General features: G+C 37.6%; 2 protein-coding genes across 10 annotated transcripts in view; one reads left to right on the top strand and one right to left on the bottom strand.

Moving 5' to 3' along the window:
* LINGO2 (leucine rich repeat and Ig domain containing 2) overlaps positions 1-26,173 on the bottom strand; it is a 1,446,432-nt gene that overhangs the window by 1,255,668 nt on the left and 164,591 nt on the right. The gene's annotated exons all lie outside the window — the stretch shown is intronic.
* The window catches only part of LOC147366679 (uncharacterized), a 169,902-nt gene continuing 168,184 nt past the window's right edge, over positions 24,456-26,173 (top strand). Inside the window, exons 1-2 of the mRNA XM_086414636.1 lie at positions 24,456-24,560; positions 24,723-25,095. Coding sequence (XP_086270762.1) covers positions 24,456-24,560; positions 24,723-25,095 — 478 coding nt within the window. The remainder of the gene's footprint in view (positions 24,561-24,722; positions 25,096-26,173) is intronic.

Below are 26,173 nucleotides of genomic sequence, written 5' to 3'. Positions count from 1 at the left end.
ATTTCCTTCTCCAGGGGATCTTCCCGACCCAGGGATCAAACCCAGGTCTCCCGCATTATACACAGACACTTTACTATCTGAGCCACCAGGGAAGTCCAAACCCAAGTTAGGTTCGGGGCTTGGCTGGCCCTAAGCCCTAGTGAATATTACATGTACATCAACAAGGTAGCAACTTTTCGTGCAACTGCTTTATTATACAGTTAGATCAACAGAACTGTATGGGGAAATGACTGACAGAAATTAAAGTTACGTTTTTAGCCCTACATCACTTCATGGGAAATAGATGGGGAAACAGTGGAAACAGTGTCAGACTTTATTTTTGTGGGCTCCAAAATCACTACAGATGGTGACTGCAGCCATGAAATTGAAAGACACTTACTCCTTGGAAGGAAAGTTATGACCAACCTAGATAGCATATTGAAAAACAGAGACATTACTTTGCCAACAAAGGTCCGCCTAGTCAAGGCTATGGTTTTTCCTGTGGTCATGTATGGATGTGAGAGTTGGACTGTGAAGAAGACTGAGCACCGAAGAATTGATGCTTTTGGAGAAGACTCTTGAGAGTCCCTTGGACTGCAAGGAGATCCAACCAGTCCATTCTGAAGGAGATCAGCCCTGGGATTCCTTTGGAAGGAATGATGCTAAAGCTGAAACTCCAGTACTTTGGCCACCTCATGCAAAGAGTTGACTCACTGGAAAAGACTCCAATGCTGGGAGGGACTGGGGGCAGGAGGAGAAGGGGACGACAGAGGATGAGATGGCTGGATGGCATCACTGACTCGATGGACGTGAGTCTGAGTGAACTCCGGGAGTTGGTGATGGACAGGGAGGCCTGGCCTGCTGTGATTCATGGGGTCGCAAAGAGTCGGACATGACTGAGCGACTGAACTGAACTGAAAGGAATTTAGACTATAAGGTATCTGATCAACTGTAAGAGTTACGGTAAGAATCTATGAAGGTGATACTAGCCTTGCAAAGGACCTGAAAGCATCCCAAGGAACATGAAGGAGGGCAGCAGGTGAACAGGCAGGATAACATGAAGTTTAAGAGTCTGGGCTTTTATCAGATAAGCTGGAGATAAATTCATATTCCCGATTAACTGTTGCTTCAAACTCACTTTAAGTAATAATTCTTTTTTTTTTATTTTATTTTTAAACTTTACATAATTGTATTAGTTTTGCCAAATATCAAAATGAATCCGCCACAGGTATACATGTGTTCCCCATCCTGAACCCTCCTCCCTCCTCCCTCCCCATACCATCCCTCTGGGTCATCCCAGTGCTCTAGCCCCAAGCATCCAGTATCATGCATCGAACCTGGACTGGCATCTTGTTTCATACATGATATTTTACATATTTCAATGCCATTCTCTCAAATCTTCCCACCCTCTCCCTCTCCCACAGAGTCCATAAGACTGTTCTATACATCAGTGTCTCTTTTGCTGTCTCGTACACAGGGTTATTGTTACCATCTTTCTAAATTCCATATATGTGTGTTAGTATACTGTATTGGTGTTTTTCCTTCTGGCTTACTTCACTCTGTATAATAGGCTCCAGTTTCATCCACCTCATTAGAACTGATTCAAATGTATTCTTTTTAATGGCTGAGTAATACTCCATTGTGTATATGTACCATAGCTTTCTTATCCATTCATCTGCTGATGGACTTCTAGGTTGCTTCCATGTCCTGGCTATTATAAACAGTGCTGCGACCCAAAAGTCTACAAATAATAAATGCTGGAGAGGGTGTGGAGAAAAGGGGACCCTCTTACACTGTTGGTGGGAATGCAAACTAGTACAGCCACTATGGAGAACAGTGTGGAGATTCCTTAAAAAACTGGAACTAGAACTGCCTTATGATCCAGCAATCCCACTGCTGGGCATACACACTGAGGAAACCAGAAGGGAAAGAGACACATGTACCCCAATGTTCATCGCAGCAGTGTTTATAAGTAATAATTCTTCAGTGAAGTACTTTTAATCTCATAGCAATCTGTTTGTATCCTTCTACATTTTACCTGCTAAACTTGGTGGTGGCCATCTTTCTTCATTACAAGGTGAGTGCATCAAGGCTTCACTTCATAATATTTCTATATTTTAGCATGTTTGCAACAAGTCAGTAATCATATATTGTGTGATCTTAACTACACTCTTTAATAAAATTGGGAAACTGTAACTACATTGCAAGAAGGCTATGAAGACGAGTGATGATTTAAGGTAAACTCCTGGCACAATGATTGGCTGACATACGGTTCTTAATGAGCAAGCTGTATTCTTATGACCATCCTTCATCTCCAAAGTTTTATGACTTAATTAGAAGCTTAGCTTACTTATATGGAAGGCAAGCATTAGTAAATTTCCAATACTGTCCTGTAGATCTATATTTTTATTTAATAATGTTTAAACAAGATCAATGATCATGACAGAATATTTTATGACACTTAAAGAAGCATTTAAGCTATTGTTTAATGGACGAAACTAATGAATGTACAGCCCTAAAGCAACAACAATTTGGAAACAAAAAATTGGTCACAAAATCCTGACTGCAATGAGTATAAAATCTAGTTGCAAGCCCAAAAATCACACCAAAATGTGTGACATATAATATGCTCTATTTTGGGTTTTAAATGCCTTTGTAGATCCACCACTCAAATATTAATACCATTTGCTATCTATCTACTTCAAGGTTATATAAAACAATTACTTTAGTACGATAATGGAACTAATAAATATGTAAATAAAATCATATGTTACATCACTATGTTATGTATGCTCAGTTGCTCGTTTCCAACTCTTTGTGACCCCATGGACTGTAACGCGCCAGGCTCCGCTATCCGTGGGATTTTCCAGGCAAGATTACTGCAGTGGGCTGCCATTTGCTACTCCATCCATCACTATCATCATATAATAATTTTATCCAATTAAATTTTCAACTATAAAATTTGCTTTCTGATTAGATAATTTCTATAAAGGTATACAACTCAAATGTTTAACAAAATACTCCTCAAGTTTCTTTAATTTATGTTTGAGTCAGCAACTAGAAACCATTCAAGCAGAAAGAAAAGCATACAATAATAATCTAAATATTTTTATATAAATAAGACATAATTATTATATTACTACCTGCTTATTCACAGTTTAGAGATACTTCTTAGCCATGAAGCTGAGAGATTTAAATGATAATACCAAATAATCTACAATATATAGTATGAATGATATTTGATGACTATTAAAGTCAGGGGACTGATCTCTTGATCCAAATTAGATTCTCCTGGACTTTTTTCTTGCTCTCAGTTTTGTAATTTGTATTTACATATTTATCTCTATGCTTATTTAATAACTGAAATGTCACAGATATGCAGAAATGATTCAGTCACGAGTCTATCTGTTGAATGTCCCTAAATTAAGTTAAAGCATGTGGGAATCCTAAGGGAGTGAAGCAGGCACTTCAGGGGAAAGGACAATATGCATGTGACATGGACAATATTTGCACTAAGCCTCATTCCCCCAGAATACCCAGGATATATTTGCTCCTTGGGAAAACCAGCCCTGAATAATTCTTTCTAAACATGTCTGTCAACATCAAGTACAGTTCTATATTTTTAAATAAGCACAAGTAATACTGACCATCTAAAAGATGCAATACAATATTGTTCAGGCAGTTCAGTCACTCATGTCTGACTCTTTGTGACCCCATGGACTACAGCATGCCAGGCTTCACTGTCCATCAACTCCCAGAGCTTAATCAAACTCAAGTCCATCAAGTCAGTGATGCCATCCAACCATTTCATCCCTTGTCATCCCCTTCTCCTCCCACCTTGAATCTTTTCCATCATCAGGGCCTTTTCTAATGAGTCAGTTCTTCACATAAGGTGGCCAAAGTATTGGAGTTTCAGCTTCAACATCAGACCTTCCAAAGAACACCCAGGACTGATCTCCTTTAGGATGGACTGGTTGGATCTCCTTGCAGTCCAAGGGACTTTCAAGTGTCTTCTCCAACACCACAGTTCAAAAGCACCAATTCTTTGCTGCTCAGTTTTCTTTATTGTCCAACTCTCACATACATACATGACTACTGGAAAAGCTAGATGAATTTTGTTGGCAAAGTAATGTCTCTGTTTTTTAATATGCTGCCAATGTTGGTCATAGCTTTTCTTCCAAGGGGCAAGCAACTTTTAATTTCATGGTTACAGTCACCATCTGCAGTGATTTTGGAGCCCAAGAAAATACAGTTTCTCACTGTTTCCACTATTTCCTCATCTATTTGCCATGAAATGATGGGACCAGATGCCATGATCTTAGCTTTCTGAATGTTGAGCTTTAAGACAACTTTTTCAATCTTCTCTTTCACTTTCATGAAGAGGCTCCTAAGTTCTTCTTCGCTTTCTGCCATAAGGGTGGTGTCATCTGCATATCTGAAGTTATTGATATTTCTCTGGGCAATCTTGATTCCAGCTTGTACTTCATCTAGTCCAGTGTTTCTCATGATGTACTCTGCATATAAGTTAAATAAGCAGGGTGACAATATACAGCCTTGACATACTCCTTTCCTGATTTGGAACCAGTTTATTGTTCCATGTTCAGTTCTAACTGTTGCTTCTTGACCTGCATACAGATTCTTTAGGAGGCAGGTCAGGTAGTTTCATATTTCCATCTCTTGTAGGATTTTCCACAATCTGTTGTGATCCACACAGTCCAATGCTTTGCGTAGTCAATAAACCAGAAATAGATGTTTTCTGGAACTCTTTTGCTTTTTCAATGATCCAACAGATGTTGGCAATTTGATCTCTAGTTCCTCTGCCTTTTTAAATCCAACTTAAACATCTGGAAGTTCACAGTTCATGTACTGTTGAAACCTGGCTTGGAGGATTTTGAGCATCACTTTACTAGCGTGTGAGATGAGTGCAATTATGCAGTAGTTTGAGCACTCTTTGCAATTGCCTTTCTTTCAGATTGGAATGAAACTGACCTTTTCCAGTCCTGTGGTCAGTGCTGAGTTTTCCAAATTTGCTGGCATATTGAGTGCAGCACTTTCACAGCATCATCTTTCAGGATTTGAAACAGCTCAACTGTAATTCCATCACCTCCACTAGCTTTGTTCATAATGATGCTTCCTAAGGCCCACTTGACTTCACATTCCAGCATGTCCGGCTCTAGGTGAGTGATCACACCATCATGGTTATCTGAGTCATGAAAATTTTTTTGTATAGTTCTTCTGTGTATTCTTGCCACCTCTTCTTAGTATCTCCTGCTTCTGTTATGTCCATACCATTTCTGTTCTTTATTGTGCCCATCTTTGCATGAAATGTTCCCTTGGTATCTCTCAGTTCAGTTCAGTCACTCAGTCGTGTCTGACTCTTTGCGACCCCATGAATTGCAGCACACCAGGCCTCCCTTTCCATCACCAATTCCCGGAGTTCACTCAGACTCACGTCCATCTAGTCAGTGATGCCATCCAGCCATCTCATCCTCTGTTGTCCCCTTCTCCTCCTGCCCCCAATGCCTCCCAGCATCAGAGTCTTTTCCAATGAGTCAACTCTTCGCATGAGGTGGCCAAAGTACTGGAGTTTCAGCTTTAGCATCATTCCTTCCAAAGGAATCCCAGGGCTGATCTCCTTCACAATGGACTGGTTGGATCTCCTTGCAGTCCAAGGAACTCTCAAGAGCCTTCTCCAACACCACAGTTCAAAAGCATCAATTCTTCGGTACTCAGCCTTCTTCACAGTCCAACTCTCACATCCATACATGACCACAGGAAAAACCACAGCCTTGACTAGATGGACCTTTGTTGGCAAAGTAATGTCTCTGCTTTTGAATATGCTATCTAGGTTGGACATAACTTTCCTTCCAAGGAGTAAGCGTCTTTTAATTTCATGGCTATAGTCACCATCTGTGGTGATTTTGGTATCTCTAAGTGAACTAAAATGGACTGGAGTGGGTGAATTTAACTCAGATGACCTTTATATCTACTATTGTGGTAAGAATCCCTTAGAAGAAATGGAGTAGCCCTCATAGTCAGAAAAAGAGTACAAAATGCAGTACTTGGGTGCAATCTCAAAAACAGCAGAATGATCTCTGTTTGTTTCCAAAGCAAACTAGTCAATATCATAATAATCCAAGTCTGTGCCCCAACCAGTAATGCTGAAGAAGCTGAAGTTGAATGGTTCTATGAAGACATAGAAGACCTTCTAGAACTAACACCCAAAAAAGATGTCCTTTTCATTCTAAGGGACTGGAATGCAAAAGTGGGAAGTCAAGAGATACCTGAAGTAACAGGCAAATTTGGCCTTGGAGTACAGAATGATGCAGGGCAAAGGCTAGCAGAGTTTTTCTAAGAGGATGCAGGAGTCACAGCAAACACCCTCTTCCAATAACACAAGAGAAGGCTCCACACATGGATGTCACCAGATGGTCAATACCAAAATCAGACTGATTATATTCTTTGCAGTCAAAGATGGAGAAGCTCTATATAGTCAGCAAAAACAAGACTGGAAGCTGACTATGGCTCAGATCATGAACTCCTTATGGTCAAATTCAGACTTAAATTGAAGAAATAGGGAAAACCATTAGGCCATTTAGTTATGACCTAAATCAAATCCCTTAACATTATACAGTGAAAGTGACAAATAGATTTAAGGGATTATATCTGATAGACAGAGTGCCTGAAGAACTATGGACGGAGGTTCATGACATTGTATATGAGGCAGCGATCAATACCTTCTCCAAGAAAAAGAAATTCAAAAAAGCAAAATGGTTGTCTGAGGACGCCTTACAAATAGCTGAGATAAGAAAAGAAGCTAAAGGCACAGGAGAAAAGGAAAGATATACCCAGTTGAATGCAGAGTTCCAAAGAACAGCAAAGAGAGATAAGAAAGTTTTCCTCAGTGATCAATGCAAAAATATAGAGGAAAACAATAGAATGGGAATGACTAGAGATCTCTTCAAGAAAATGAGAGATATCAATGGAATATTTCATGCAAAGATGGGCACAATAAAGACAATAGTCTTATTTTCTCTAAATATAAAAAGGTGGACATATAAATTTGAAGAAGTCTTAAAATGTTATACAATTTCCTAAGCCATTATTTATGTCATGTTCTGATGCAAAAAAATCTTCCACGGCAACACCCACAATAAGCACACACTTTTTTGAGTAGGAGGATGAACATGACTGGAGAAACCAACTGATAGAGAAGCAGAAAGTGGTGGGCCTCCCTTATATCTCAGATGGTAAAGAATCTGCCTGCAATGCAGAAGACTCGGATTAGGAAGATTCCCCTGGAGATGGGAATGGCTACCCACTCCAGTATTCTTGCTTGGAGAATTCCATGGACAGAGGAGCTTGACGGACTACAGTCCATGGGGTCTCTAAGAGTGGGACATGACTGAAAGACTAATACTTTCTTCAGAAAGTGGTATACAGCATGACTCTTATAATTCAGATATAATACAGTACTATACTTGTTTAGTACAATATATACTCTATTGCAAACTTGTGTGTCTATATCTGGAATGTACAGTATTCTACTGAATTTGTTAGATTAACCCATTTCATGGGGAAAATATTTGATTATAAATAATACATTCGTTTATATTATCCAGAAGCTTTATCCACAAAAGAAAATAAGTAAAGCACCAACTATTTTGTGGGTCCCCACTTTGTGGGACATAGATTAGTGTTTTGAAACAGGTTAGATTCTGAAAATTTGTTTCTAAACCTCTGTGTTCATAAGTTCAAAGTAACACTTTGTATACAATTGGTAGTGGTTTAGTGGCTAAGTTGTGTCCAACCCCGTGAACTGTAGTCTGCCAGGCTCCTCTGTCTATGGGATTCTCCAGGCAAGAATACTGGAGAGGGTTACCATTTTCTTCTCCAAGTGATCTTCCCAACCCAGGAACTGAACCTGGGTCTCCTGCATTGGAGGCAGATTCTTTACTGACTGAGCCACGAGGTTATTGCTGCTTTTCAACTCTGTAAAGAGTGTATTTTAACTTTCTTCTTTTTGTCACAAGCTTAAAATGTTATTCTGAATATATTATAGGCTGTTGATTCAGATGAATAAGACTAAAACAACTTTACACAATTTATAAAACCATCTGAAGGTGGCCACCAAGCTGAAGTATGCTTCCTTGACCCACACCTTTCTACTAGCCAATAAATACATTATTGACTGAAAGTTTGTAGCTGAGAAGATTTTATTATACACAGAATCTGGAAATTTTATCATGTCTAGTTTAGTACATGTATAACCTGGTAAGTAGGTTAGAATTTTGAACCAAAATTTTACAGATATTACAATGAAATCTACATTCAAGAACTGGATATTATAATTTTAAATACTATAGGAATTGAGAGAAATAGGAGTTAATTGTGATTTGGGTTAATTTGGCAAACCTCTCCAAAAAAGGATGGACAGGATTTCAAAGAGGAAAGAGAATAAAGAAGGGAGAGCATAAATAAAAATATAGAGAAAAGCATTGTTATTACAAGTGAGGAGAATATGAGACAAGGGAAGTAACTGGAATTGTGGGCTCCTCCTGAGTTCTAGTGAAATTTAGGGTGGGGAAATGAGGCAAGTCTGCTCTGAAGCTGCTTGGTAAAAGGGACTTAGATATAATATGAAACATAGCATGATAATATAAGAAAACAAGTCATTTAGAAAAGTTAGTGTGACAATGATAAGCAATCATTATCAGCAGAGGCAATGTCCAAAGGTAGATCCCAAACCCACAAAAGGCACCCTCTTCTGATACTACTAAGGCAGATCATACATTTAAACAGTAAGTCTGGTATAAACCAAATACAGACGAATTCCTCTTCCTTTACGTCGTGTAGCACTTCTACATAGGAGAATATAAGCAATTCTGACTATTTCTTGCAAGACTAATTTTTACTAAAATTGGTATCCATATATGATATTATATCAGAATGTCACATAAGAGATTCTGGAGAGCAGAAGTCTCAGTAAGGAATGTTAACAAACCAGATGAAAGCTTACAGATTTTACTGTACCTCAAAACAAAGATGTTTAAAAGAAGTATATGTAAAGTATCATCATGTGATATCAGTTTACATTATTATTTGAAAATCAGCCTGTAAACAAATATTAAGAAAGATTTCATAAAAGGCAATAAAGTTATATCAGCTGACTTCAGATAATGGTTCTAACAAGCTATAAATTGCATAATTTTAGTCAAGTTAACCCCTCTACTCATCATTTTCTTTTTTTTTTCAACGTGAAGAACTGAGGCCATAAAACGAGATAAGACAGAACTTGATATTTATTATCAGTTCTCTTCCTCCTCCTTCTCCTAACCATGGAGCAAATATTTAATTTGGTCCCTCATACTGGTAATTTTCTGGAAATAAAATATGTTTTAAGAGTATAAAAGAACAAATGGCAGCTCATGGCTTATACTTTCCATTCTAATGATTCTTTTTAATTAACAATTTATAGAAATCAAACATCTTATAGTTCTCCTATATTAAAAGGAAACCATGTATGTTATTTTTATCATTATATGACTTCAGAATATATCTGTAAGAAATATATTATAGCCATGATCCTCTGTTGCAGTTAATCTTCTGTGAAAGTTACTATTAAAATGATGATTTAAAAAAAATTAGTTTTCAGTGAAACAACCACAACTACTGTCTTTGCATTGGTTAAAAGAATGGAGACTATTTTTTTTTTTTTCAAAAAGTACTTTAAAATGTTGAAAAGCTTTTCCCTTTCATGCACCCTTGCATCCAAAGCATTAAGAAATCTGAGCAAGGCATTGTTTTGGGAACTGAATACATTTTGTTTAATTACCAGTGGAATTTTCATTTCAATAATCACTTGAATAACACACATACAACATAAGCATAAATAGATCTGCCAAAATTTAATTGTTCACTGTGCAATGTTTTAGATAGACTTGAAAAAGAAGACATAAAATCATTTAAAACTCCATACCAATGTATCAATAGAATTTTTTTTTTTTTTCAAATTTTATAGGAGGAATGAGTCTTCTTCCCTAAGTTTTAGGAAGAGATCCTAAAACTGAGATTTTAGTATCTTGTCGAAAGACTCAAAGGAGAAAAAGGACACTGCTACTGTAGTAGAGGGAAATAAGTAAGAAAATAGTAAATTTTCATTAATTTTCCTGTTGCAGGCATATTTTTATTTCTCACACTTCAGCTTATCTTAAAAAATCCTATATATTAGACAAGGCAGGAAAATATTTTCTCACTTTAAATTGAGAAACTATTTATTTACTGAGAAGCAAATCTAGCTGGTAGGAACTGCTTACAGAGAAGTATTCCTTGTGTCAGATAATTGATTTATGAATTACCTGAAACATTTTGTAGAAACTAATGTGATAAAAGTACTTCATACAGACTACTAACATTTAAAGGTTTTATAAAACACACTTATAGCATGGGTTATTTTACCTCTTAACACGGTCTAATGATTTAATATATACAGCTTCTTTGAAGAGAAAGGAAGGAAAGGAAGGAGGTGAACCTCTGTTTTCTGGCCTAATACAAATATGAACTAAGTTGGAAGTTCCGGAATCCAGATGTGGAAGTGAAATTGAAAACCTTTTCTAACACTCTACTCAACTGCAATAACAACTTTAACAGCTTACACAGCACTTTTACTACATGATCACACTTAATACTCCCAACAACCTAAGAGGATAAATATTATTTTCCCTGCACAGGAAAGGGCTCTGTCCAAGGCCACGCATTTTATAGGTGGTAGAGCAAGGGCACAAACCGAGGAATTTTCAGATTATTTACTCTCTCATCATCACAGCGACTCTATGATCCTTTTTTTTTTTTTTCCTTTTTTAACTGAAAGGGTAAAGGGGGTCTTCCTATCATAGATAAAGCTCAATCACGACCACAATACCAAGTCCCAAATTGTGTGTATATATTTGTGTGTGTGTGTGTGTGTGTGTATGTTGGCATACTATTATGTCAGCTATCACAAAACCTTGTATTCATGCTCTCTAGAAGCCAGACATATGTACTGTGGACAGCTTGAAAAGCTAAAAGAAAATCTGAATAGAAACAAAAATGAACTGAAGAGATTTCTTTCTCCATCAAAAATTAAGTGATGATAATCTAATATTCAAATATGTTTGCATTTGGTCATTTACATGCCTTAAAAGCACAACCCCAGATGTACCATCGACTGGGGATTCAAAACAGAATCCTTAGAATTTAGGGGGGGGGTGTTGCAAAGAGTCAGACATGACTGAGCAACTAACACTTCTTTACATCTCCCCAGTGTTTACTTCGGAGAAGGCGATGGCACCTCACTCCAGTACTCTTGCTTGGAAAATCCCATGGGTGGAGGAGCCTGGTAGGCTGCAGTCCATGGGGTTGCTAAGAGTCAAACATGACTGAGCGACTTCACTTTTCATATGGCTGACATTTTGCTCTATACTACACGTCATTACATCATTTAGTCCTATCAACCATCAGCCCTGATAGGAATAATGACCTCTGTTTTCAATATAAGAAAAGCTCAGCATTTCTTGCACTATATCACACAGCTAGTTAATGCAGAACCAGTACTGAAACTGAAGCTACCCAGCTCCAAAGCCAGTGTTCTTAGATTCTCTTTTAAGTTGTCTTCCATTTTATTCACCCATCAAAACTTAATTTTAAGAGCACATATGAATGTCCTCTCTGCTCAAACAAAACTGTTTTTCCCAAATAAGTGGAAATTCCCTTGAAAGAAAGTCAGATTAAAAACTATGAATGCATATGTATGGAATCTAGAAAGATGGTACTGATGACCTTACTTGTAGCGCAGCACTGGAGACGCAGATGTAGAGAACAGACTTATGGCCAGGGTTGGGGAGAGGAAGGAGAGTGTGAGATGAATGGAGAAGGTAGCACGAAAGCATATACACCACCATATGTAAAATGCACAGCCACTGGGAATTTACTGTATGACTCAGGGAACTCAACCCAGGGCTCTATGACGACCTAGAAGGGTGGGAAAGGATGGGAGACAGGAGAGAGGCTCAAGAGGGAGGAGACATAACCACACCTATGGTTAATTCATCTTGATGTATGGCAGAAATCAAATCAATATTGTAAGGCAACCATCAATCAACTAAAAATAAATAAATATAATTTAAAAATTCATTCTCAGAATTCCTCTTCTATAAAAATCACTATAGTAAATGTTTCCTTTCCTTCTCTATGTATTTTCCTCACCTCTGTATTTTTAATTATTTTTCAAGCAGTAGTCTCTTTTGTTAAAAATATTGACAAAAAAGAGTTCAAGATTTATGTGAGTTAAAGGTCGTATAGAGAAAACCTAACATAAAGTAGTAATAACTTGAACCTGAGATTTTCCTTTCAGAATGCACAGAAGTGAGAGAGTTGAGTTACATTTTAGATAGGCTGATGGCAAATACTTCTCATGAAGTTATTATGGCACAACTAAATCTTAATAATCTTGTGCACTGAGGAGGGAATTTGAGATAGAAATATGTACATACTCAGCAATGCCAACTAGGCTATACAATGTTTACTCAAAGCGATTTGCATTGCAAGCATCCAAGCTACTCAGTGCATCTGGGGTCACAGTGGCACCTTAGAGACAAGATTTAATATCCCTCAGTCAGAAAACCAGAAAAGACAGAATATTTGAACGGAGGAAAAACTTACAGTGTTAAAATGCTTCTTAGTATGCAACAAGGTAAAATTAATTTACAAGAAACTAGGTGAAACGGAAGCAAAGGCGGTGGTAGGGGAACGAGGGCAGGCAGCAAAGCCAACATTTCTTGTGAACAAAGGATGTAGAAATTGAAGCTAACTATAGTAGCAATCATTTCTAACTTAGGACATAAATTATAGCAAGATTATAGTTTTAACATGCAATCTTCACTCTTTTGTTTTGGAAATGAAAAAAAAAACTGATTTATTATAGTTTTCTAAATCAGACCCACCCACAATGTTACTCTTCACATATGTTTAAGTGAACCAATTGCAAATATTCACACAGCAATTATTAAAACTAACTCCAATCAGGGTGGGAAGGGCAACTTGATTGTCTAACAGTATACTGGAATAAGGCTGACTGTATTTTAATAGAGGGAGAATGAAGAGTCATTGAACTGAGCTTTGTGCAGTAGGTCACACCATTTCTAAAGAGTCAAGAAAATACCATTAAAAGATATAATCTCAACAATTACTTATTAGCAATAGTATATAATTTTAGGGCTTCTCTAGTGGCTCAGCAGTAAAGGATCTGCCTGCAAGGCAGGAGTTGTGTATTCAGTCCCTAGCTTGGAAGATTTCCTGGAATGGAAATGGTACCCAACTCCAGTAGTCTGGCCTGGAAAATCCCATGGACAGAGGAGCCTGGTGGGCTACAGTCTATGAGGTCACAAAAGAGTCGGATATGACTTAGCAACTAAATAACAATAATATAATTTGTAACTCCTGATAAATATAAAGTAAAAGAAGAAAATATCAAGCTGAGAACACACTATAAAGTGTTCAGATAAGACTAAAAGTGATCAACTAATATTTGCCAAGAATACTCAATGGGACAAACTTAGCTTCTTCAATAATTGGGGTGGTGGGAAAACTGGATACTCACATGCAGAAAAAGGAAACTAGACTCTATCTTATATCACTCACAAAATTAACCTGAAACGGATTAAAGACAACTGTAAGACAAGAAATCATTAACTCTGACACTAAAACATAGGAGAAGGCTATGGACATTCATTGGTCATGACAAAGATTTTTGGACATGATAGCAAAAACATAGGCAACAAAAGCAAAGATAAACAATTAGAACTGCATCAGACAAAAAGTTGATCGCTTTTAGTCTTATCTGTACAAAAAATAAAAAAAAATTAAATTAAATCAACAGGCAACCAAATGATGGGAGAAATCTTTGCAAACTGTGTATCTGATAAGGGATTAATATCCACAATATACAAGAAATTCATGCAACTCAGTAACCAAAATAATCATCATATCATCATCATTGTCATAATCATCTCATTAAAAATGGGCAAAGGATCTGAATAGACATTTTTTTCGAAGAAAATATACAAACCAACAAACAGGTATATAAAAAGGTATTCAACATCTTTAATAGGGAGATGCAAACCAAAACCACAATGAGATATCACCCCAACCTTTCAGGAAGTTTACTGTCAAAATGACAAGTGTTAGTAAGGATGTAGAAAAAAGGGAACATGTGTTCCTTGTGGTACAGTAACTCTGGAAAATAGTATGGAGGTCTCTCAAAAGCACTAAAAATAGAAATACTGTATCATTCAACAATCCTGGCTCTGGATATATAGCAAAAAAATAAAATAAAATCACTATCTCAAAGAGATATCTATTCATTGTGGCATTATTTATAAAAATCAAGACAAGGCAACAACCTAAGTGTCCACTGATGGAGGAATGGATAAAGAAAACATGGTATATTTTCACATTTTTAGTGGAACACCATTCAGGTATTAAGAGAAGGAAATCCAGCCATTTGCAGCTACATGGATGAACCTTGCGGGCTAAGGAAAGGAAACTAAGCTAATGAAAATAAGTCTGACAGAGAAAGATAAACACTACATAATCTCACTACTATGTGGAATCTTACACTTGATCTTACACTTGATCAAAAGGCCGAGAAGTGATATGTATGGAATCTTGAAATACAGAATTCATAGAAACAGAGAGTAGAATGGTGGTTTCCAGGTATGAGGGGGCGGGAATAAGAGAAAGCTGTTCAAAAAGTAGAAAATTCAGTTAAAAATCTGAATAAGTTCTAGAAATGTACAGAAAAGTGACTATAGTTAACAACAATATTGTACTATATACTTGAAAGTTGCTGAAAGAACAGATTTTAAAATCTCTCACCCAATCCCCCCCCACACACACATGCGATAATAGATGTGTTAATTAACGTTCTTTTGGGAATCATCTCCCATTATATATGTATATCAGATTATCATATGGTACACCCTAAACTTAAACAATGTGTCAATTTTATCTCAATAAAAAAGACTGAAAGTGAAATAGTTGTGATAGACTGCAAGTGAAGAATATGGACAATTCTATTCCTGATACGAACAGATAAGAAAGAAATCAGAGGACATAAACTATGGAACACATTCTTAGAAGTATCCTGTTATACTGTGAAAATCCCAGGATTTCTTTAATTCCCTGACTGAAATTTTAAAACTGTATGAAGATGACTGCAGCTCTCAACAGAATTTGAAACAGTAAAAAAAGAACAACTTATGACATAAATGTTATTATAATTTTAAGAACAAATAGATTTACACATATACATGAAATATATATATATATATATATAGCCTTAAGGTTCTTAATTAGAAAAGATAGGTGACCTACATGTTATAAACCTTAAACAATTCTATAAAAGAAGAATTCATGAGAGATAGGAAATACAATTTTATTATACAAGGTCATGTAAAAATTAAAACAAGGAGCATTTAAATGAAAACATTGAAGGGCTAATGAACATTTTGTTAAAGAAAGATGGAAGGGACACATACTCGGGGAGATACAAAGTGACACAAATATTCAGTGATAGCCCCAAGAAATATAAGCCCCTAATGAACTGAGCTTTCTGAAAATTGCTACTGAGAGCAAACAGGAGGCTTTAAAAGCTATTTCCAGCATAAGAATATTGGTTAGGGCAAGATGGCATAATATTAATATAGGACAGGGAAAAATATGAATTTTAAAAATTCTGTTTTCCTTTTGTATTTCTCCATGAAAGTGAAAGGCATAAAATAGCAAAGTTTTTAAGTATTCTCCCAGATAATACTAATGGAAAAACTATAACAAATTATGTAACTAACCATTACAAATAACCTGAAGTCTCCAATAGTCTGGTCACATCTTACAAATAAGAAAGCAAGCAAGGAAGGAAAGGATGGACAAAGGGAGGAAGGAAGGGGAGGGAGGAAAGAAGGGAAGGAGGGAAGATTAATAATATTCAACAATATATACTCAGGAGTGGAACTGCTGGATCATATTCTAGTTCTAATTTTAGTACTTTGAGAAACCTCCATATACTTTCCCATGTATGCATTCCCACTAAGAATATATAAGGATTCCTTTTTCTCCACATGTCCACAATTTATTTGTAGACTTTATGCTGATAGGTTTTTGGAAAGGTATGAGGTGTTGTTACCTCATTGCTGTTCTGATTAGCATTTCTCTAATAATTAAAGGATACTGAGCATCTTGTCACATGCCTGTTAGACATCTGTATGTCTTATTTGGAAAAATGTCTGCTCAGGTCTTCTTTCCATTTTACGGATTGGGTAGCTTGTGTTTTTTTTGTTGTTTGTTTTTTTTTTTTTGATACTGAGTTGGATGACCTTTTATGTATTTTAGATATCAAGCCCTGGTCAGTCATAGCATTTGCAAATTTTTGTCCCATTCTGTAGGTTGTTTTTCAGCTGTGCAAAAGTCTATACTTTTAATCAGGTCTTACTGATGTTTCATTTATTTTTGCTTTTATTTCATTTGCCTTAGTAGATAGATCCAAAAAGCTGCTATGATTTATGTCAAGTGTTCTGCCTATGTTCTTTTCTAGAAGTTTTATGGTTTCAGGTTATATATCTAGGTCTTTAATCCATTCTGAGTTTATTTTTGTAAATGATGTGAGAGAATTTTCTCATCTTGTTCTTTTACATGTAGATGTCCAGTTTTCCCAGCACCACATGTTGAAGAGACTGTCTTTTCTACTCTTGCCTCTTTCGTTATAAATTAATTGACTATAAGTGTGGGTTTACTGTGGGCTCCCTATTCTGTTCCACTGATAATGTGTCTGTTTCTGAACCAGTACTGTTTTGTTTTTGGGTTTTTTTTTACTATTACTGTAGCTTTGTAGTACAGTGTGAAATCTGGAAGATTGATACCTCCAGCTTTGTTCCTTTCTCTTAAGTTTGCTTTGGGAATTTGACATCATTTTTGGTTACATATAAACTTCAAGATTATTTATTCTACTTCTATGAAAAAAGGCAATGGATATTGCACTAAGTGGATAGGAACTGTATTAAATCTGTAGATTGCTTGAGTAGTGTGACTATTTTAACAATTTTGATATTTCTATCCAAAAGCATGAGACATCTTTCCATTCTTTGTATTATCTTCAATTTTCTTCATCAACTTTATAGTTTTCAGACTATAGGCCTCTCACTTCCTTAGTTAAATTATCCTTAAGTATTTTATTCTTTTTGATATAATTTTAACAAAATTGTATTTTTAATGTTAACTTTGATATTTCATTATTAGTGTATAGAAAAGCAACAGATATTTGTATGTTACTCTTATAGCATGCAACTTTGCTGAATTCATTACAAAAATTTTGGGGTGGGGACTTTTAGGATTTTCTACATAAAGTATCATGCTATCAACAATAGTGACTTTTACCTGTTCCTTTCTAATTTGGATGTTTATTTCTTGTCTGATTGCTGTGGCTAGGATTTCCAATACTATGCTCAAAAAAAAAAAAAAAGTGGTGAGAATGGGTGTTCTTGCCTTGTTCCTGAATTTAGAGAAAAAGTTTTCAGATTTACTCACTGAGTATGATGTTAGCGGAGGGTTTTTCACAAATGGCCTTTCTTATTTTGAGATGTGGTCCCTCTGTACCCACTTTGATGAGAGTTTTATCATAACTGAATGCTGAATTTGGTCAAATGATTTTCTGTATCTAGTGAGATGATCATGTGAATTTCATCCTTCCTTTTGTTAATTTAATATATCACATGAATTTATTTCCAAATACTGAACAATCTTTGAGTCCTTAGAATACATTCAACTTGATCATGGTGTGTGATCCTTTTCATATATTGTCAGATTTGGTTTGCTAATATTTTGTTAAAAATTGTTGCATCTATATTCACTGGAGATTCTGATTTACCACTTTCTTTTTTTTTTTTTTTTTCCTTTTTTGCAGTGTCTTTGTGGTTTTGTTTTGGGTTTTTTTGTTTGTTTGTTTTTTGGTATCAGAATAATAGAGGCCTCATAAACTGAATTTGAGAGTATCCTGTTCTCTTTAATTTTTTGGAACAATTTGAAAACGACACTTTTTCTTTATATATTTGGTAGAATTCACTTGTGAAGCCTTCCAGCCCTTGAATTTTGTTTGCTGGCAGGTTTCCTTTATTACAACTTCAATTCTACCACTATTGATCAGTCTCTTCAAATTGTTCCTTTTTGATTCAGGATTAGTAGACTGCATGTTTCTAGACATTTGTCCATTTCTTCTAGGTTGTCAGTTTTGTTGGCATATTTGTGTTCATATTATTATCTCATGACTTATTTGTATCTCTGTGGTAGCAGTTTTTATTTCTCCTATTTCTTATTTTGTTCACTTGGTTCTTTTTTTTTTTTCTCACTGACCATGGCTAAAGGCTTAAAAATAGCTTATTTTTTCAAAAATCAACTATTTGTTTCATTGATATTTTCTGTGGATCTTTATTTTGTTCACTTATTCTCAGATTTTTATTATTTCTCCCCTATGATGACTTTGGGCTTTGATTATTCTTCTTTTTCCAATAACTTTAGGTGGTTGGTTACGATGTTTTTTTGTTTTGTTTTGTTTTGTTTTAATTTTCTTAAGAAGGACTATAACCCTATAAATTTCCTTCCTAGAACTGCTTTTGCTGTATGCCATAGATTTTGGAGTGCTGTGTTTCCATTTCATTGGTTTCATGGTATTTTATGATTTCCTCTTTGATTGTTTACACTGAACCACTGGTTTTCTAGTAGCACATGTCTCTCTTCACATGTTTGTTATTTTCTCATTTTTTTCTTTCTGTAATTAATTTCTAGTTTCACATCATGGGTGTTGGAAAAAATGCCTGATATAGTTTCTATCCTCTAAATTTGCATAGACTTGCTTTGTTGCTTAGTAAGGAGTGTATCTTGAACAACATTCTCTGTGTGCTTGAAAAGAATGTATATTCTGCTGTTTTTGACTATCAGATCAGATCAGTCGCTCAGTCGTGTCTGACTCTTTTTGACCCCATGAATCGCAGCACGCCAGGCCTCCCTGTCCATCACCAACTCCCGGAGTTCACTCAGACTCACATCCATTGAGTCAGTAATGGCATCCAGCCATCTCATCCTCTGTCGTCCCCTTCTCCTTCTGCCCCCAATCCCTCCCAGCATCAGAGTCTTTTCCAATGAGTCAACCCTTCGCATTAGGTGGCCGAAGTACTGGAGTTTCAGCTTTACCATCATTCCTTCCAAAGAAATCCCAGGGCTGATCTCCTTCAGAATGGACTGGTTGGATCTCCTTGCAGTCCAAGGGACTCTCAAGAGTCTTCTCCAACACCACAGTTCAAAAGCATCAATTCTTCGGCACTCAGCCTTCTTCACAGTCCAACCCTCACATCCATACATGACCACAGGAAAAACCATAGCCTTGACTAGATGAACCTTTGTTGGCAAAGTAATGTCTCTGCTTTTGAATATGCTATCTAGGTTGGTCATAACTTTCCCTCCAAGGAGTAAGCGTCTTTTAATTTCATGGCTGCAGTCACCATCTGCAGTGATTTTGGAGCCCGACACTGTTTCCACTGTTTCCCCATCTATTTCCCATGAAGTGATGGGAGTGGATGCCATGATCTTCGTTTTCTGAATGTTGAGCTTTAATCCAACTTTTTCACTCTCCACTTTCATTTTCATCAAGAGGCTTTTTAGTTCCTCTTCATTTTCTGCCATAAGGGTGGTGTCATCTGCATATCTGAGGTTATTGATATTTCTCCTGGCAATCTTGAATCAGAGATCATTCTGTCGTTTTTGAGATTGCATCCAAGTACTGCATTTCAGACTCTTTTGTTGACCATGATGGCCACTCCATTTCTTCTGAGGGATTTCTGCCCGCAGTAGTAGATATAATGGTCATCTGAGTTAAATTCACCCATTCCAGTCCATTTCAGTTTGCTGATTCCTAGAATTTCGACATTCACTCTTGCCATCTCTTGTTTGACCACTTCCAATTTGCCTTGATTCATGGACCTGACATTCCAGGTTCCTATGCAATATTGCTCTTTATAGCATCGGACCTTGCTTGTATCACCAGTCACATCCACAGCTGGGTATTGTTTTTGCTTTGGCTCCATCCCTTCATTCTTTCTGGAGTTATTTCTCCACTGATCTCCAGTAGCATATTGGGTACCTACTGACCTGGGGAGTTTCTCTTTCAGTATCCTATCATTTTGCCTTTTCATACTGTTCATGGGGTTCTCAAGGCAAGAATACTGAAGTGGTTTTCCATTCCCTTCTCCAGTGGACCACATTCTGTCAGATCCCTCCACCATGACCGGCCCGTCTTGGGTTGCCCCACGGGCATGGCTTAGTTTCATTGAGTTAGACAAGGCTGTGGTCCTAGTGTGATTAGATTGACTAGTTTTCTGTGAGTATGGTTTCAGTGTGTTTGCCCTCTGATGCCCTCTTGCAACACCTACTGTCTTACTTGGGTTCCTCTTACCTTGGGCGTGGGGTATCTCTTCACAGCTGCTCCAGCAAGGTGCAGCCATTGCTCCTTACCTTGGACGAGGGGTATCTCCTCACCGCCACCCTTCCTGACCTTCAACGTGGGATAGCTCTTCTAAGCCCTCCTGTGCCTGCGCAGTCACCGTTCCCTGGACATAGCTTGGTCCTCCAGGCCACCGCCCCTGGCCTCAGGCATGGGGTTGCTCCTCCCGGCCGCCGCCCTTGGCCTCGGGTGTTGGGGCGTGGGGTAGCTCCTCCCGCCTGCTGCCCCTGGCCTCGGGCTTTTTGATTATATATATATATAATATGAAGTCCAATGGTCTATTGTTCCATTTAAAACCAATGCTGCCTTATTGATTTTCTGTCTGGATTATCTGTCCATCAGTTTAAGTGGGGAATTAAATTCCCCTACCATCATTGTATTTTTGTCAGTTTCTCTCCTTGTGTCTGTTAGTATTTGCTTGATATATTTAGGTGCCCCTGTACTGGCTGTATATATGTTGGCAAATGTAATATCCTCTTCTTGTATTGATCCCTTTATCATTGCATAATGCTACTCTTTGTCTTTCTTTTTATGAGCAAACAAATTTTCTCCAATTGTTATTCACAAACTAGCAAGTTTATATTGTAATACCTGATTCATAACTAAGTTTTTAATCTTTATTGGAGTAGAGTTGATTAACAATGTTCTGTTTGTCTTTTGCTGTGCCTTTTATTTTAAAGTCTATTTTGTCTGATATGAATATTGCTCTCTCTGCTTTCCTGTCATTTCTATTTGCAGAAAAATGTTTTTCTATCTTCTTACTTAAAGTGTATGTGTGTGTCTTTTTTTTTTCTGTTTTTTTTTTTTTTTGGTTTGTTTTGTTTTGTTTTTTAATTTTATTTTATTTTTAAACTTTACAATATTGTATTAGTTTTGCCAAATATCGAAATGAATCCACCACAGGTATACCCGCATTCCCCATCCTGAACCCTCCTCCCTCCTCCCTCCCCTACCCTCCCTCTGGGTCATCCCAGTGCACCAGCCCCAAGCATCCAGTACCGTGTATCGAACCTGGACTGGCGACTCGTTTCATACATGATATTATACATGTTTCAATGCTATTCTCCCAAATCTCCCCACCCTCTCCCTCTCCCTCAGAGTCCATAAGACTGATCTATACATCGGTGTCTCTTTTGCAGTCTCGTACACAGGGTTATTGTTACCATCTTTCTAAATTCCATATATATGCGTTAGTATACTGTATTGGTGTTTTTCTTTCTGGCTTACTTCACTCTGTATAATAGGTTCCAGTTTCATCCATCTCATTAGAACTGACTCAAATGTATTCTTTTTAATGGCTGAGTAATACTCCATTGTGTTTATGTACCACAGCTTTCTTATCCATTCATCTGCTGGTGAAAGAAATCAAAGAGGACACTAATAGATGGAGAAATATACCATGTTCATGGATTGGAAGAATAAATATAGTGAAAATGAGTATACTACCCAAAGCAATTTATAGATTCAATGCAATCCCTATCAAGCTACCAACAGTATTCTTCACAGAGCTAGAACAAATAATTTCACAATTTGTATGGAAATACAAAAAACCTCGAATAGCCAAAGCGATCTTGAGAAAGAAGAATGGAACTGGAGGAATCAACCTACCTGACCTCAGGCTCTATTACAAAGCCACAGTTATCAAGACAGTATGGTACTGGCACAAAGACAGAAATATTGATCAATGGAATAAAATAGAAAGCCCAGAGATAAATCCACGCACCTATGGACACCTTATTTTGACAAAGGAGGCAAGAATATACAATGGATTAAAGACAATCTCTTTAACAAGTGGTGCTGGGAAAATTGGTCAACCACTTGTAAAAGAATGAAACTAGAACACTTTCTAACACCTTACACAAAAATGTGTGTGTCTTTAGCTCTGAAGTAAGTCTTCTGTGAAAGTGAAAGTGAAGTCGCTCAGTCGTGTCTTACTCTTTGCGACCCCATGGACTGTAGCCTACCAGGCTCCTCCCTCCATGGGATTCTCCAGGCAAGAGTACTGGAGTGGGTTGTCATTTCCTTCTCTAGGGATCTTCCCAACCCAGGGATCTAACCCAGGTCTCCCGCATTGGAGGCAGACGCGTTAACCTCTGAGCCACCAGGGAAGTCTTCTGTAGGCAAAATCTAAAAGGGTATTTTTAATACAATCAGCCACCCTATGTCTTTTAACTGGAGCATTTTGTCCATTAATATTTAAAATAATAAGTGATAGGCAAGTACTTACTGATATTTTCTTAGTTTTTTTTTTTTTTTAATAGTTCTCTATTCGTTTTTTCTTCCTTTTGTTTCTTCCCTTGTAGTTTGATTTTTTTTTTCTTATTAGTATGCTTATGTCCCTTTCTTTTTAGTTTTTAATGTATTATAGGTTTTTGTGGTGACTATGGGATTCACGTATGTATATCTATATCTAGTTGTTTACACAGGTACTCATTTAAGTTCAAACACATTCTAAAATATCTATATATTTTACTCTCTTCACACTTTGTGTTCTTAATGTTCAGTTCAGTTCAGTCACTCAATAGCGTCCAACTCTTTGCGACCTCATGGACTGCAGCACACCAGGCTTCCCTGTCCATCATCAACTCCTGGAGCTTGCTCAAACTCCTATCCATCGAATCAGTGATGCCATTCAATCATCTCATCCTCTGTTGTCCCCCTTCTCCTCCTGCCTTTAATCTTTTCCAGCATCAGGTTCTTTTCCAGTGAGTCACTTCTCCACATTATGTGGCCAAAGTATTGGAGCTTCAGCTTCAGCAACAGTCCTTCCAATGGATACTCAGGATTTATTTCCTTTAGAGTTGACTTGTTTGATATCCTTGCAGTCTAAGGGACTCTTAATGTTATATTTTATGTTCAAATTAACTGCTTAGTTAGTGTACTTACAGTTGCTTTTACACTATTTTGTTTCTTAATCTTTATACTGGCTTCTTTAAGTGCTTGGTTCTCAGTCCTTACTATAATTTGCTTTCCTAGTGAGATTTTCCTCTTTCTATAGATTCTTACTTTTTCTCCACTTAGAAAAGACTCTTCAACATTTCTTTGAGGGAAGATTGATTAACTATTTTAGTCTTTGCTATGTGAGAAGCTCTTTACCTCTCCTCCTATTGTTTTTCCTTTTAGGACTTTGGATATATCATGACACTCCCTTCTGGCCTACATCATTTCCATAGAGAAATATATTAACAGCTTTGTAACTGACTCTTTTGTTTCTCTCTTGCTGCCTTTACAATCCTGTCTTTAACTTTTGCCATTAAAATTATGACAGATCTTTGTGTGGGCCTGCTTGGGTTCATCTTGTTGGGACCCTCTGTGCTTCCTGTACCTGGATATATCTTTTTCCTTTCCCAAGTTTTCAACCATGGCTTCCTCAAATACATTTTCAATCCCCTCTTCTCTCTCTTCTCTTTCTGGGACTCCCATTATAGGAATGTTGGTAGGCCAAATGGTATCTTAGAGATCTCTTAAACTGCCTTCATTTGTTTTTCTTCCTGCTATTCTGATTGGGAGGTTTGAATTTTCTATCTTCCAGGGCATTTATGTGTACTGCGTCACTTAGTCTGATAATAATTTCTTCCAATATGTTTTTTATTTCAGCCATTGAGTTCTTCATTTCTGATTGAGTCTTTTCTATATTTTCTAATTCCTTAATAAACTTTTCACTGTGTACCACTCTTCTTTTCCCTAATTCAGATTAATTCAGATAACAGGCTTAGTATCAATGCTTTGAATAATTTATCTCTTAAATTGTTTATTTATGTTTATTTTTTCAGAGGCTTCCTTTTGTTCTTTCCATAGAGAGTAGTTCTGATGTTACCATTTTACTTAACTTTCTCTGCCTCTATGAATTTAAGTGAAACAGTTACCAACTGCGCTTCTGAAGGGGCATTATTACATGGAAGTGTCCTATACAGACCGCATGTACCCAGTCCCATTTGTGGCAGTGCTGGAATTGACAAGGATACAAGTCATTGAGCTGGCATCTATCACCTTGGAGGGGGTAAGGCTGGTGATAGAAGAGCTAAGACTAGAGCTGAGTGTGAGGTGTTGCTTCCCCTCTGCTCAGTGGTCATCAGGACCCTATTAGGGGCAAGATCTGATCTCAAGTTGCAGGAGCAGAAGCCCTGATCATCTGGCTTGAGCTGGCACTGTTCCGTTTAAGTGTATTTCTCCACCTTTCTCTGTACCAGGCCCTTTGCCCCAGAGTGAGGGAGTGCTGAAGCAAGTGAGCTTCATGAGGGCTCTTGGCTCACGTCAGCTGCACACAGACGTCCTGGCTGTCTCTAATGCCTTACCTATGCAAGCACCTGCAATTGTTTTCCTTGTTCCACTCACAGTTTTGGGTTCAATTCACCTTTGTCCCCCACAGCCAATTACTTCCCCCAGTGTCTGCACCCACTACCTTGTTGTGGAGCCACAACAAAGGCAGGTGGGATCCAAAGGGACTCAGCATGTACGGGGTGGTGGGAGTGGGGAGGAGGAGGCGATAAGCTGTGATGGAGCAGCCACCATGAGAAATCTGACGCTCGGCGTGAGTAAGCACCAGTGATAGCTACTGCCAATTCACCCAGGTTCCACCCCAGGACCATGTTGCCCCTATATGCCCTAGTCCAGTTTTCTCACTGGTCATGACCACCTCAGATCCAGGTTCTGCTGTGATATGGAATGAATGGGGCCAGAGTGTTTGTTCAGCTCAGGCCAAGGCACACAGAGAGGCAGTCATATAAAATGAGCAGCTGCAAGAATAGACTTTCTTTCACCTTGCCTTGGAGGCAAATCAATGTGTACCTATTTCTCATGACCAGGGTCCAGAGTTCACACAACCATCCTGTTAGTCCCAGCAGTTCTCCAGTGAGCTGGGTCCTCCCCTGCTTAGGATCCCAGGACAGGGGCACTCAACCTGTGGCTCTCACTGCTCACTCCCTAGCGAAGGGAGAGTGTCTGCCTTTGACTCCCCCCACTCCACCGCCTTTTTACTGCCACACACACAGGTCTCAACTTGATCACATTTCTTCCTTTCCTATCACATCATGAATGCATGTTTCTTACACCCTTGGTTGTACAGCAGTCCTTCTACTAATTTCCAATTAGTTAGAATTATGCTATGTGCCAATTATTTTTGATGTGTTTGTTGGGGGAGACTTGCTACATACCCTCTTATTCTGCAACCTTCGATCTCTCCCTATTTAGTTTCTAACAATTATTTTAAATAATATATTTTGGAGAAATGGATAACAATCAGTGCTTCTCCTAACACTAGAAATATTAAAACACAAATATCCTAAGTACAGTTGGGCCTTTGTATCTGCATATCTATGGATTCAACCACAGGTTCAAAACTATTTGAAAAAAAAATTTAATGAAATTCCAAAAAACAAAACTTGAATATATCATTCATCTCTAACTATTTACATAGCACTTACCATATACCTGGGCTTCCCTGGTGGTTCAGACAGTAAAGAATCTGCCTGCAATGGGCAGAGACCAAGGTTCAATCCCTGGGTAGTAAAGATCCCCTGGTAAAGGAAATCACCACCCACTCCAATATTCTTGCCTGGAGAATTCCATGGAGAGGAGCCTGGAGATTTACAGTCCTTGGCAGCACAAAGAGTC

Source organism: Bos grunniens, chromosome 8, assembly GCF_055505025.1.
Source record: "Bos grunniens cultivar Pamir isolate PY7600 chromosome 8, Bosgru_T2T1.0, whole genome shotgun sequence".
NCBI lineage: Eukaryota > Metazoa > Chordata > Mammalia > Artiodactyla > Bovidae > Bos > Bos grunniens.
The sequence above is the reverse complement of the archived record's forward strand: the minus strand, read 5'-3'. Positions and strand labels throughout refer to the sequence as shown.